This window comes from Ammospiza caudacuta, chromosome 15, assembly GCF_027887145.1.
Source record: "Ammospiza caudacuta isolate bAmmCau1 chromosome 15, bAmmCau1.pri, whole genome shotgun sequence".
Lineage (NCBI taxonomy): Eukaryota > Metazoa > Chordata > Aves > Passeriformes > Passerellidae > Ammospiza > Ammospiza caudacuta.
In genome coordinates, this window is record NC_080607.1 from 6,607,026 (window position 1) to 6,620,181 (window position 13,156).

The 13,156-nt window shown below is 53.3% G+C and overlaps 1 protein-coding gene across 2 annotated transcripts in view; it reads right to left on the reverse strand.

Annotated features, from left to right (window-relative positions):
- RALY (RALY heterogeneous nuclear ribonucleoprotein) overlaps positions 1 to 13,156 on the reverse strand; it is a 134,311-nt gene that overhangs the window by 11,915 nt on the left and 109,240 nt on the right. For both annotated transcript variants that reach the window (XM_058814621.1, XM_058814622.1), the window contains exons 3-4: positions 10,229 to 10,493; positions 6,025 to 6,097 (exon numbers count right to left, since the gene is read on the reverse strand). In XM_058814621.1, coding sequence (XP_058670604.1) covers positions 6,025 to 6,097; positions 10,229 to 10,484 — 329 coding nt within the window. In that variant the 5' untranslated portion in view covers positions 10,485 to 10,493. The remainder of the gene's footprint in view (positions 1 to 6,024; positions 6,098 to 10,228; positions 10,494 to 13,156) is intronic.

The window sequence follows — 13,156 nt, forward strand, 5'->3', positions numbered from 1 at the left end:
TAGCTCCCCTCAGCCTGCCAATTCACTTTGATCACTTAGGATGTTTGACTCCAGGTTTGTTTGAATCCAATAAATACAAAATACCATCAAAAATAGGAAGCCATTTGAAAGGAAAATTGAAGTAGGATGCTTCTACGCTGTTACACTCTCCCTCTTCAATTTTTCCCCTCTCCTTAGATGCAACTCAAATGAAATTGCTGCAATTTTGTAATATTTTCAATCCTGACAGGCTCTGGTGAAGTGCTTCTGGCTCTCTCCAGCACAGCCAGTGTTATCCCCAGTCCCAGGCAAAAGCCAGTGGGATCTCCCTGTGGCTTCAGGGCTCCCAGTGGGATGAAGCAGAGCCTTCATCCACAGCACAAACTCTCTCTGATATCCTGGGTTTTAAGTTTTTTTCTTCTGTTTTGGTGTGCAGCTTTTAGCTTTATATTAATGTTACTGGGATCTTTTCACAGGGTGGTGGAGACAAAACAATTCTATAGGAATGGGGATAAACTGATACCTTTGCTTTTTCCTGTTCTGTTTGGTGTGCAGCCTTTAGCTTTATATTGATGTTACTGGGATCTTTTCACAAACAATCCTATTCTAGCTGGAGACTCAAGGACAATCTCTGCAAATTTCAGGCCCAAAGCATCAACAATGTGAGAAGAGGAGGGCAGGCAAGCAAGCAAGGAGGATGAAACTTCATCATTTGAAGCTAATAACTGGAGAATTCACTACTAAAACTTAGAAAAATGTGAGATCTCATGGCCAAGCTCTCTTGTTTCCATCTTGGAGCCATCCAGGTACTGCCAGGGTGTGGCCTTTGCAGGCTCCTCAATAAATCTCCACTTGATTGCTCTGAACTCCATCCAGCCTCTGTTCCAGCTCCCTGAGGCATCACCTCCACAAGGAGCTGCTCCTGCTGGGCAGCTCTCTGTGGCTTGGAGACCATGAGGCAGCTTTGGAGAATTTGTTCATAAAGAACACAAAGCTTGGAGATGTTGGGCAAAATTCTGAGACACTCAAATTCCTTTTTCCTGACCCCAATTTACACTCCTGGTCTGAGCCAGCTTCTCCTCCAAGCCTTTGCTCCCTGGCAGAGCTGTGGGATCAGCACATGGGCAGCTCCATGGGGCTGTGAGGATGGAGAGGAGCTGCAGCCCCAGCACACAGCAGTGCCCTGCTGCTGCCAGCACTGCCCTGGGCACAGGCTGGCACCTGGGAACAAGGGATGCAGCCCTGAATGGGGTGGGCACCTCCATCTCCAGCACTGACCCTGTCCTGAGGTGTTTGGGCACCTCTGCCCTGCTCCTGGGCTTGGCTCCAGCACCAATGGGATGAAGCTCAGCCTCAAGTATCTGTAGATCCCACCTGGAGAAGGTTGGAGAAGAGCTGGAGAAGGACAGAGATGCCCAGGAGCCCAGGTGAAGCCACTTCCCAGAGCAGTCAATCTGCTGGGTGAAATGCCAATGAGCCCTGTTGATGTTACTGCACTGTGTTATTCCCTATTTCCATGGGATGTGGAACAGAGCTGGGCATGCCTGCGTTCTCCTGGTGGGAATCACTCCTGGCACATCTGCAGGACATCCCAGAGGCACTGAGGGGGGCACACCATGCCTGCACTGCAGGGCAGGGGCCCCAGAACATCTCTGGGTGCAAAACCACCCCAAGGGTGAGGGCTTCTCCTGCCCTGCCCCTGGATCTTTAGGGGATTGGGAGACATTTCCACCCTTTCAAAAGGAATTATCCCAAGGAGTGGTCCTGACCTCCCAAAACATGAACCCAGGCTCTGCAGGGCTGCTTGGATTCCTGCTGACCGTGGGGCAGCCCTCAAGGAAGGCAGGAGGCTGGAATGAGGGATTTGGGCAGCCTGTGGCTGTGTGACCCTGCTCTAACTCAGCAGTCACTCACAGATTAACAGATGATGCAGGGAGGCAGGGTTGGATGGTTTTAGCAGCACCCCTGGAATCCCCTAGCAGCATCCCTCAGGCTTTGAGCACAAGGCAGGTCTGCCAGGATGAATCCAGGACAAAAGCTGGTGAAAGGGAGAGCTTTTAGGGGTGATTGATCCTGAAAATTCCACTGCACGTAGGATAAACCATCCTGAGGCTGAGGGATCATTCCTCAGTGACCTGGCAGCTCTGTCTTTGTGTACAGGAATAGTTTTTGCTGTTTTTCAATCAGCTGGTGACATTGCAGAATAAAGCAGGGACAACCAGAGTGAAAGGCTGGAGAGCAGGAAGGCTTCAAGGAACACCCTGCTTCCACCTCCTGATGCATTGCCTCTGCTCTGCTGGCCTTTAGCAATCCAACATTCCACTGCCTCAGGTTCAAAATGCAGCTGTTGATAACTGAGGGGTGATTGTTTGCATGTGCTGCCTCTCCATCACATTTGTGGGGCCACTTCTGAGCCTGGAGCTGAAGAGCAAATGTGCATTTAAGCATCTGTGCTTTAATTCCTGCCTGGTATTGCTGATCATGAGTGCCATGGTGAGCTCAGCTCAGCTCCCACCCTTCTGTCATGGCATTACTGCAGTGGAAAGCTGCTTGGAAAATGTGGCACTGATCAAACACATCTTGTGGAGCTGTGTGAGACCCCTTCCTCCTGCACACAGCCAGGGCAGGGGGAAATAAAGGAATGTGGGATGAAGCCTGGCATTCCCAAAGTGCTGGGGCTGCTCTCGGCTGGGACATCAGTGCTCACCTCCCCCTCTGCCCCGGGGCTGCTCTCAGCCCTGTCCAAGTGCATTTGGCACTGGGATGTCACTGCCCCAGCACCAGGGCCTGGGAGGGGTGTTTGGGGAGGGGCTGACACCAGCTCTGGGTGTAGCAGGATGGATGCCAGGGCTCATGGGCTGTGACATCAGTCAGCAGTGCTTTGTCCCTGCCACCACTTCAGACACCCTCCTGGGGCCACTGAGCTGCAGACATTCACCCAGCAGCTCTTGCTTGGGCTGTCCTCTCTGTCCTTGTGGCCATGGAGCAGCTTCAGCCCCAGCTCTGCAGGGCAGGGCAGGGATTTGTGCCTCCAAAAGCCCAGAGTGGCACTGGCAGAGCCACCTTCCCTTCCCAGCCAGCTGACAGCACCTGGGTGGCATCTCTGGCACTAACCTGAATGTGGCCCCAAATGCCCCAGGAAATCCTGTCCAGACATTTGCTGTGCAGGCAAAAGAAAAATTGTCAGAAGGGAGATTTGGAGAGTTTGGAGGGGCAGTGAGTGACTCCTTGGGGACACAGTGACAGCAGGGTCTGTGGGGATGGCCAGGGTGCCAGGCAGGAGCATCCAGCCCTGTGCAAAGGAATGCTCTGGGAAGTGCCAGAGGGAGGGAGGGAAGGAGCCCCAGAGATGGGGGAGAGCAGTGATGGCAGCAAGGCTCTGTAGGAAGTGAAGGTGCCTCGTTTGGAGACACCTGAGAAAACTGATGGCGGCACAAGCCTGGGTGGAGGTGGATGGGAACCTACATCCCCAAGGATTTCTGTTTAACACCTGGACACCCACCTAGGCTTGTGGATAGGTAAAAATGTCACAGCTGCTGCTTTCCGTACGTTCAAAGTGGAATTTTCCTTGCCTTGCCTTCCCCTCAACCCTCCCATGCAGACTTGGAATGAGGCAAAGCAAAAGCCAGCCTTTGGAAAAATCCTCTGCTCTGTTTAACATGGCACTTCTATAAATTACAGTGCTGTGATTTTTTGAAGTCTAACATTTAGCAAAATTGATGGTGGTTTGGGAAGCTGTAAGCACAGCTCGCTGCAAACCTGGGATCCCTGTTTTCCAGGAGATATCCTAAGTTCTGCCAGTCCAGATGGCAAAGTTTTAATCTGACAGCCAGTTTGGGATGAAATATTGCTGGGAACAGGAGCAGTGCAGTTCTCTGCCCCATATTTTAGCATTTCCATATTTGTGGAAGGGAGCAAACATCTCTCTCAGCAGTCTGAAGTCTGAAATATTGGTCATTGCAGAGGAAGGGATTAGTGCTGCAGGCAGGGCTGAGCAGTAAATGAAAAGCTCGTTAGTGCAAGATGTATGGAAGGAGCTGATGTGTGTGATGGCCCCAGCCCCACGTGAGCAGCCCACAGTGGAGCTGAACTGCAGGATTTGTGTCAGCTCTGCTCCTACCTCCCTCCCCTCAGGTGGAATCCCCTGGGAGCCCAGAGAGCCACGTTGATGAAGATTGCAATGCAAGATGTTTTCCATTACCATCTGCATGGCAGATTATCTTTGTCAAGTGGGCAGTTTGCTTTATCTCTCTCTCTCTGAGTGACCACAATCACTCCTCCCTTGGGAGGGGACATTGCTGATAACAGCTATTGAATGTCTCTGCATGGCTGATAAGAACTACAGCATCCCATTGGGAGATGTGAGCCCAGAGGGAGGAGCCAAGCATTCCTACCCAGATATAATCCAGAGGTTTTTGAGACACCAGCACGGCTTTCTCCACTGGATTTCCCAGAGGAACAGCAGCTGCCTCTTCTTCCACTGGATCTTCAGAGGAAGAGACTGCACCTTTCTCTACAGGATCCCTGCTCCAGCAGAACCAACCCTGACACTGCAGGAGGGCTGAGCCACAATTCCAATGGGACTGCTGCCAACACCCTGACCCACAGGGTGTCAGGTTGGGTTCTGACTCTGGCAGTGTTGTTCTAGTGTACTGCATTGTTTATTTTATCCTTTTTTTTTTCTTCCCTATTAAAGAACTGTTATTTCCCGTTCCCATATTTTTGTCTGAGAGCCCCTTAATTTAAAATTCATAGCAATTTGGAGGAGTGGGGAGGGTTTACATTCTCCATTTCAGGGGAGGGTCCTGCCTTCCTTAGCAGACACCTGTCTTTCCAAACCAAGACACATGTCCTGTGAGGGTCCAAAGGATGGGAGGAGAAATGTGCCTGAAAGCTGCACAGGGGGAGCTTGGCTGAGAGGCTCCTGGAAGGAACCTGGGGATCCCTGTGGGTGGTGGGAGGCTGCTGGGGCTCTGGCTGTGCCAGAGCTGCATTTTCCAACCAGAATTTGCCATTCCACACCACACCAGTGCAGGACCATGTGGCGGAGTCTGAATCACAAGGTTCTCTTCACCCTTCACACTTTGTTCTTATTTTTCTGGAAAAATCTCCAGTTCTCTCATGAGAATCCCTTTTTGCTACACCCACCTATAACCCCAATACTGATTTTAGTCTTTTCCTCCCAACCTCACATCTTCCAACTCCTTACTCAGCCCCTCGGTATCCTCACCATGAGACTGGCATCAAAATCATGACAATTTATACATAAAACACATTTGAGGACCTTGTTTTTGGTTTTGGGCACTCCTGATAGACCTTTTCAAGTTTCCCCTTCTGCAACCAGAAGCAAGAACTTAATGAGTTTCTCCTGCATTCCCCTGACTCCAGAGTCTGAAGCTTAAATGAAAATCTTCACCTCTTGTGGAAATGATGATAAATTCCCTCGAGCTGAGGGCTCACTGGCATCTGTAACACACCCCATGTGCCACAGACCTCTCCATGTCCCACCTGCCCCTCCTGTTCCCTTGATCCCTGGGCTGTGCTCCTCAGAACAGGCTTCCCTGGGACTTCCTCCTTGGTTCACCTCCATCTGGCACCCCAAGGGCTTCCCACTTTCCTCCCTTCTCCTCTTTCCCTACATGATCCCTGTTCCCTGTTTTTCCCCCACTTGCCCACTCCTGCTCCCTGGCTGCAGGGATTGCTCCTCTTGCTCCCCCTCCTCTGCCCACCCTTCTCCAACCCCTGCACAGGTGGGACCATGCCCAGGAGATCTCCCACCACCATTGGGACACTGCCAGGGGAAGGAGCCCTGGGAGCAGCTCTGGGTGTGCCCAGGAGATCTCCCACATCCAGGAGATCTCCCACACCACCACAGGCACTGGCCAGCCCCAGGGGCACTGCCAGGGGAAGGATCCCTGTGAGCAGCTCTGGGTGTCCAGCAGTGCCCAGGCTGCTGGGGGCAGGCAGCAGGGAGCTCAGGGCAGGGGTTGGGGGGTGCTGCAGGGCAAACCCCAGCCCAGACTCACCGCTGTGGTGAACACCTACCTGTACAAGGCAGAGGCTGCTCTCTTCAGCCCTTTGGGTCTGTTGGGTTTGGGCTCCCCGGCCATGTTGATGTCTGCAAGGAAGGGACACGCAGCTGTGACAAGGCACGTCCCTGCCCACCTCCATCTGCACCCCCAGGGAGCTGGGGTGATGCACACAGCCCTGCCACAGAGAAATGAGCTCCCCCACCCACTGCCACCTACTCTGGCACAGCTGGGGCTCCACAGGAAGATGAATAAATCCCTGCATTTGAAAAACCTCCTCCTTTTCCTTTCCAGAGCCACTCACCATTCCCTGAGCAGTCAGCGCCCTGCACATGGTCCTGTCCACACACACAGACCCAGGACAGCTTTCCTGGGAGAATTCAGTGTGATTAGGTAAAATTCAGTGCTGAGTGCTGAGCATGTACCCTTGGATCCTCTGGGAATAACCAGGAATGCTGGGCACTGCCAGCTGGGCACTGCTGTGGGTCGGGCACTGCTGTGGGTCTGGCACTGTTAAACTGTGCATGGCGCCCCTGCCTGAGCTCCTCTAGGGGCAGCATCTTCTGCCAGGGGAGGGGAGAATGAGCTCCTCTGATCCCCTGAGGGATTGTCACTCCTTGGCCATGGTGCCAAACGTGCTTCTGATGTGAGAATAAAGTGACACAGCCAATTCCATGGAGCTGCTGAGAGCCTGGCAATCCAACATTGGGTGTGGAGCCAGAATTCTGATAGGGGAGTGGTGGCAAATGCCCCACTGCCTTCCCAATCAGCCCTAAACCCTGCTGGTTCTTCAGGTCCTGTGTGCATGAAGAGGTGCCAGACATCTGGGCAAGTCAGATCTGAGCTGAGCAAGGATTTCCTCATGTGGACCAGCACTGGCAAGTCCACCATGAAACCACAGCCCACAGACATGGCAGGAATAAACAGAAAGGAGAATTTATATAAAAAACCCTCATATTTCAAAAATCCAAGTAGTGGAAGGTGAGGGAGTAAAAGAGCAGCTGCTGAGTCCATGGTGTTGGTAAGAAGCCTCTTCATCAGCTGGTGTGAGGCCAGTGATCCCCAGGAGCTCAGAGGAGCCACCCCTGTGTTTCTGGAAAAGGCTGGCTGGGTTCAGGAGACTCTTCCTCACAGCTGGGTCACCCACCGAACATGCTGGTCCTCAGGGCTGTGCCCTGCCCTGCCCTGAGGGTCCCCCAGAGAGAACCAGGGGCTGAGTGTCCCACCCATGGGCACATCCTGCAGCTCCATGAGACCAGTGCCCCACGGGAGCTTTGGGATGGACCAGAGAGGTGGTGGGAGAAGAAGGTCCCAGCATGGTTTGGGTTGGAAGAAATCTCCCCTGAAAGCCCATCCCATCCCATCCCCTGCCATGGCAGGGACACCTCCCACTGTCCCAGCCTGCTCCAAGCCCTGTCCAGCTTGGACACTTCCAGGGATCCAGGGGCAGCCCCAGCTGCTCTGGGCACCCTGTGCCAGGGCCTGCCCACCCTCACAGGGAGGAATTCCTTCAGTGATGCCTTGTTTTCTGCTACCTCCACCTTAGGGGCATCTAACCAACTTCGAGCACATCAGGCCATTCAAAACTTTTGGTTTTTCATGTTTTATGAAGGGATTTTATGAGGAAATGTGGACAGCTGGGTCCACACCCCCTCAAAATCCAGAGCCTACAAAGTGATCCAAAGGAACATCTTGCTGACTTGGGTATAACCTGGAAAATCCTCTGCAAGAGCACAGGGAGGCTGCAGCAGTGCTGCATGAGCTGAGCAGGAGGAGCACAGGCTGCACACACAGGACACAGCTCTGGAGGGCATGGACACACTCCCACTGCCCAGGCCTTGCTGTGCAACTCCTTGGTGCCTTTCAGGCTCTGTCAAGAGGGGCAGGCAGATCAAAGGCAGCTGAGTTGGTATCTTGTCCAGGACATGAACAGGACACCCAGCTATCACACAGTCCTTCTGCCTCCTTCTGGAATTCCAGGCCTTTGGGACCAGCAGAGATCAGAGGTTTTCTGAGAGGTTTTCCCCACAGCAAACCTTTCATCTCTCTCTTCAGCCAAGTGAGCAGGTACTCCCTATCTCTTGGCCACATCTCCTCTGTCTGGAGCACCACAAGGAGCTCCTGGGCTCCCCCAGGCCCTCTCCATCCTATCTCAGGCTGCACATGTGGGCAACATCTGGGCTGGAAGCGTTCCTGGCAGGCTGAGCTCTGCCAGGTCTGCAGCTCCACTCTCTGGAGCTTGAGAGAAGTTTCTGGTAACTGGATAAACCTCAGAGGAAGCAGCATGGCCTCAGCACAACTTCCCATGTCAGGCTGTGCCAGCAACACGGTGGGAATGGGCTGCAAATTGCTTTGCTGGGTGCGCATTGCTGCAGCAGGCTTGGAAATCACCATTTTTCACTAAAAATCAACATTTTCCATTAAAAATCCTCTCCCCAGTTCCAATTCTCAGCTTGGAGCTGGTGACACCTCAGAGCAATCTGAAAAAGCAAAGATGCAGCTGGGGGGATTTGCTTGTTAGTTCTCATGCCACAGCAGTGCAGACTGGGGGAAGTTCTCTTGTTTAACATCGGCTGGCTGAAGTCAGGCTGAGCTGCTCTGGAGATCCTGACAGGCTGAGGGTAAGGCTGGTCCTGAAGGGAATCACTGAATCACGGAATGGGTTGGGTTGGGTTGGAAGGGACCTTAAAGCTCATCCAGTGCCACCCCTGCCATGGCAGGGACACCTTCCACTGTCCCAGGTGCTCCAAGCCCCATCCAGCCTGGCCTTGGGCACTGCCAGGGATCCAGGGGCAGCCCCAGCTGCTCTGGGCACCCTGTACCAGGGCCTCAGCACCCTCACAGGGAATAATTCCTTCCCAATATCCCATCTGTCCCTATCCTCTGGCACTGGGAGCCATTCCCCTTGTCCTATCCATGTCTTTGATACCAGGCAATCTTTCCCCACCCTTGTTCTTCCCCAGCAGTTCCAGGACAAGGCCCTGGGATGATCCAGAACTCTGCTTTTGCTGTTTGGCTCCTCCAATCACAGCCCAGAGCTGAGGTTTTGGACCACAGTGCCACATGTGCCTTGATCCCATCCCACAGGGGAGCTGGCAGCCTCCAGCCCCTGCCTGGGGGTGCTGTTGGAATGCTGTTCTCCAGCTCTGTGCCTGGCCATGCATCCTGCTGACCCTGCCTTGTCACTCTGGCCCTGCTGGGTCATCACTGGGTCAGCCCTGACCCTGTCTGCAGACCCACCATCCCAGTCTGACCAGGCTGGAGAGCAGCATTCCAGCAGAATTCAATCCTCTCACTGCGTCAGCTGTTTGGAGAAAGAGCCCGACCACCAAAATACTACCTGCTTATAAGAATTATCCTGAGTTTCATTTCCAAAAAATGGGGGAAAAGGCCACAGCACAGCCCATCCAGGGGGCGAATGGAGACAAAGGCCACAGCACAGCCCACCCCACCCAGTACGCTGCTAGGGAAAAAGGCCACAGCACAGCCCAGCCCTCCCTGGGGCTGATGGAGATAAAGGCAACATCACAGCCACAGCACAGGCCTCCCAACAGGCTACTGGGGGAAAACACCACAGGACAGCACAGCACAGCCCACCCAGCCAGTTATTGGGGGAAAAGGCCACAGCACAGCCCACACAGTGGGCTACAGGGAAGAAGGCCATAGGACAGCCCTCCAAGGGGCTGCTAGGGGGAAAGGTCACAGCACAGCCACAGCACAGCCCTCCCAGTGGGCTACTGGGGGCAAAGGCCACAGGGCAGCCCTCCCAGAGGGCTGCTGGAGATAAAGGCCACAGCACAGTCCACCCAGGGGGCTGCTAGGGGGAAAGGCCACAGGACAGCTCACCCAGCAGGCTACCGGGGGACAAGGCCACAGGACAGCCAGCCCAGGGGGCTACTGGGGAAATGGCCACAGGACAGACACAGCAGAGCCCATCCAGCAGGCTACTGGGGAAAAAGGCCACAGCACAGCCCAGCCCCCAGCCCAGCCCAGCCCTCACAGGGGCTGCTGGAGATAAAGGCCAAGCACAGCCACAGCCCAGCACAGCCCTCCCAGCAGGCTACAGGGAAAAGGCCACAGGACAGCCCAGCACAGCCCTGCCAGGGGCTGCTGGAGATAAAGGCCAAGCCCAGCCCAGCCCTCCCCAGAGCTGCAGGCCGCAGCAGGCCAGGGCCCTCCTTCACTCCCTCCATCCCTCCCTCGCTCCATCCGTGACTCACCCAGGCTCTGGCCGGCCAGCACGCGGCCGTTCTCGCCCAGCACGGCAGCGCGCGCGTGCCGCTCGTTGGAGTACTGCACGAAGGCGTAGCCCTTGTGCACGGAGCAGCCGACCACGCGGCCGTACTTGGAGAAGATGGTCTCCACATCCGACTTCTTCACCACCGCCGTGTTCAGGTTGCCGATGAACACCCGCGAGTTGATGGACTTGGGGTCATTCTTGTTGGTGATGTTGCTGGTCTGCACCTTCAAGGACATCTTGGATGCCTGCAAGGAGAGGTGGGGAGGCAGGAGGGTGTGAGGAGGAATTCACAGAGAAAAGGGTAGGGAGCAAAGTTCTCAGAAGCAGCTCCTCAATTTCAGCTGGTCATATCCCATCTCTGGGAGCCTCTGGGTGTTGGGAGACCACTGGCACAGTCAATCCTGAATTCAATATATTTTCAATTCAATCTAAATTCTTGATTCTAGAAATCAATTGATCAGGCTGGTTGGTTTTGTGCAGGGCCAGGAGCCATTTTGGCTCCTCAGGGATGTTTGTGGGAAATGGATTTGTAGAAAATTCTTCAAACTTGACAGAAGCAGCTAAAGCTGATAGGCCAAGAAATGCTTATAGTGTATTGTAATTAAGAAATTTAATATAAAGACATAAATTATAACAAGCAAGGAGCTGAACTTCAATAATGCTTGTGGGTCCCTTCCAACTCAGGGTGTTCTGTGATTCTAAGGTTGCTTTTAGCGGAGAAACCAAGATTTAAATCCATTTCACATCTAAGTGAAAGCTTTAATGCTTTCATACCAAAGCTTTTACCTGTCTGTGCTAAACCACAATTCAAAGAACTCTTTGTGAAGCAGTTTGCATCCAGCACCTTGGTTCATGCCCACTTTTCCAGGCTTTCCCCTGCCAACACTGCCCAGCCCTCACCATGCACAGGGATGGGTTTGTCCCTGTGAGGCCACACTCGCACCTGGAAGAGGACTTGGGATTCCTGGATATAAACAAAGTGATGTAAGCAGTGATCAGCCCACGTGCTCCTGCTGGCACCGGCACTGCATTTCCTGCACGCCAGGCTTTGGGCTGGACTTTGTGCAAACAGGAGGTGTCACTGTTAGCCTGGAAATCACCATCACAGCAGCTGGGAGCCACTCTAACCCCTTCTCGTGGCTGCCAGGCAGGACAGGATCCCCCTTGGGATCCCTGCACATGTTCTTCTTCTCCTTCTTCTTAGCCTCCATCTTCTGCTGTGATGGTGGCACTTTTGGATTGGTTTAGAGGAGAGACAAACTGTCTAACATAGATGATAGGTATTGGACTATGATTGTAAATAAAGTACAGCCAGTTTTTAGTATAAAAAGATAACACCGCCCTGAGGATGGTCAGTGTGCCTTAACCCGACCTGCTACACAGATCTCAGCAGGACAAACAGACAATGTATTAGATAAGAGCAAATAAACAACCTTGAGAACAGAGCCAAGGAATCCCATCTTCTTCTTTGGCTGGGAAAAAGAGACTTTCTAACACCTTGGGGTCATCTCAGAGACCTCGTCACCCTTGGAATTCCAGTGGCCCTGGGGCCACCTTGGGACACAGAGGGGGCAGAGCCCACCAGCTGCTTGCTCTGCTGTGTCCACTGAGAGAATTAAAAATGAAATAAAGGCTCAGCTGGAGCCAGAGCCATTGTGACTTGTGAGCCAAAAGTGAACAGCTCCTCTCTTCACTGCTGAGGTGCATTTTGTGTTATGGAACAAGAAAGAAACTTCAGAGTGTGACAGGGAAGTGGTACAATAAATCAGAACATCACAGATTGTGGGGTTATTTAACAATCACAGGTCTGTGCAGGGATGTGCCTGGGCTGATGGGAGGTGGGACAGGGCCACCAGATGGCCAGGGCAGGGTCAGGCAGGGTGATGGCCACGCTGCTGGCAGGGCTGGGCAGGGGGACCTGGTGGCTCTGCAGATGGAGCTCTCCAGGGCCACTGCCCATGCAGGCAGCAGGGACAAGGCAAGGCCAAGGCTGGGGAATGCTCAGAGGGTTTGGGCGCCATCACTGGTGTCTCACAGGACAGCTGCGCATGGTGCTCTGCTGCTGCCACACACGAGCCGGGAATCCCCTGCAGAAATCAGCCTCCCTTTCTCCTCTGTGGATTTCTTCTTAAACACAGCACCCACTTGGCACCACTTACTGGCCTCCTTCCTCTAACAACTTGAAAAGGGCATTTTAACCATGCCTGTAAATATTTCATACTCTATCCCTGCATTCCAACAGGGAATGTGTGTCCAGGTGGGATCCAGCAGAGCCATCAGCTGGAGGGCAGAGTGGCCTCTCCAGCCAGCCTGGAACACCCAGCAGAGCTGGGTCGGAGCAGATGTGTTTGTTTCTGTGGGTCAGAAACACCCACACAGCACACACACATATTCCTGGCAATTCCAGGACATCCCAGTAACTACTGCTGCCATCAGCAGGGGCATTTCCACAGCTCTGAGTTCACCTTTCAACTGCCACAAGATGAGCTAGAAATGGAAAAAATACAAAAGGCAACAAGGAATAACACTTGGACATGAATAAATGAAAGGTGCAAAGGGGTTCTTCACCTCCAGCACCCCAGAGAACATCCAGGACAGAGTATCAGGATTATCCCAGTTTTCTGCAAGGGAAACTGAGCTCCAGACAGGAGAGGTCTGGGATGCAGGGGCGTGTGCTCCCAGCCTCACCAAAGCCTCCAGAGATAGTGCAGTGGCACTCCCAGTCCCAAATGCCCCAAAGACACAAGGAGACTTAAGGATGAGATTGCTAGGAGTAAGATAGATCCTTTCCTTTCCTTTCCTTTCCTTTCCTTTCCTTTCCTTTCCTTTCCTTTCCTTTCCTTTCCTTTCCTTTCCTTTCCTTTCCTTTCCTTTCCTTTCCTTTCCTTTCCTTTCCTTTCCTTTCCTT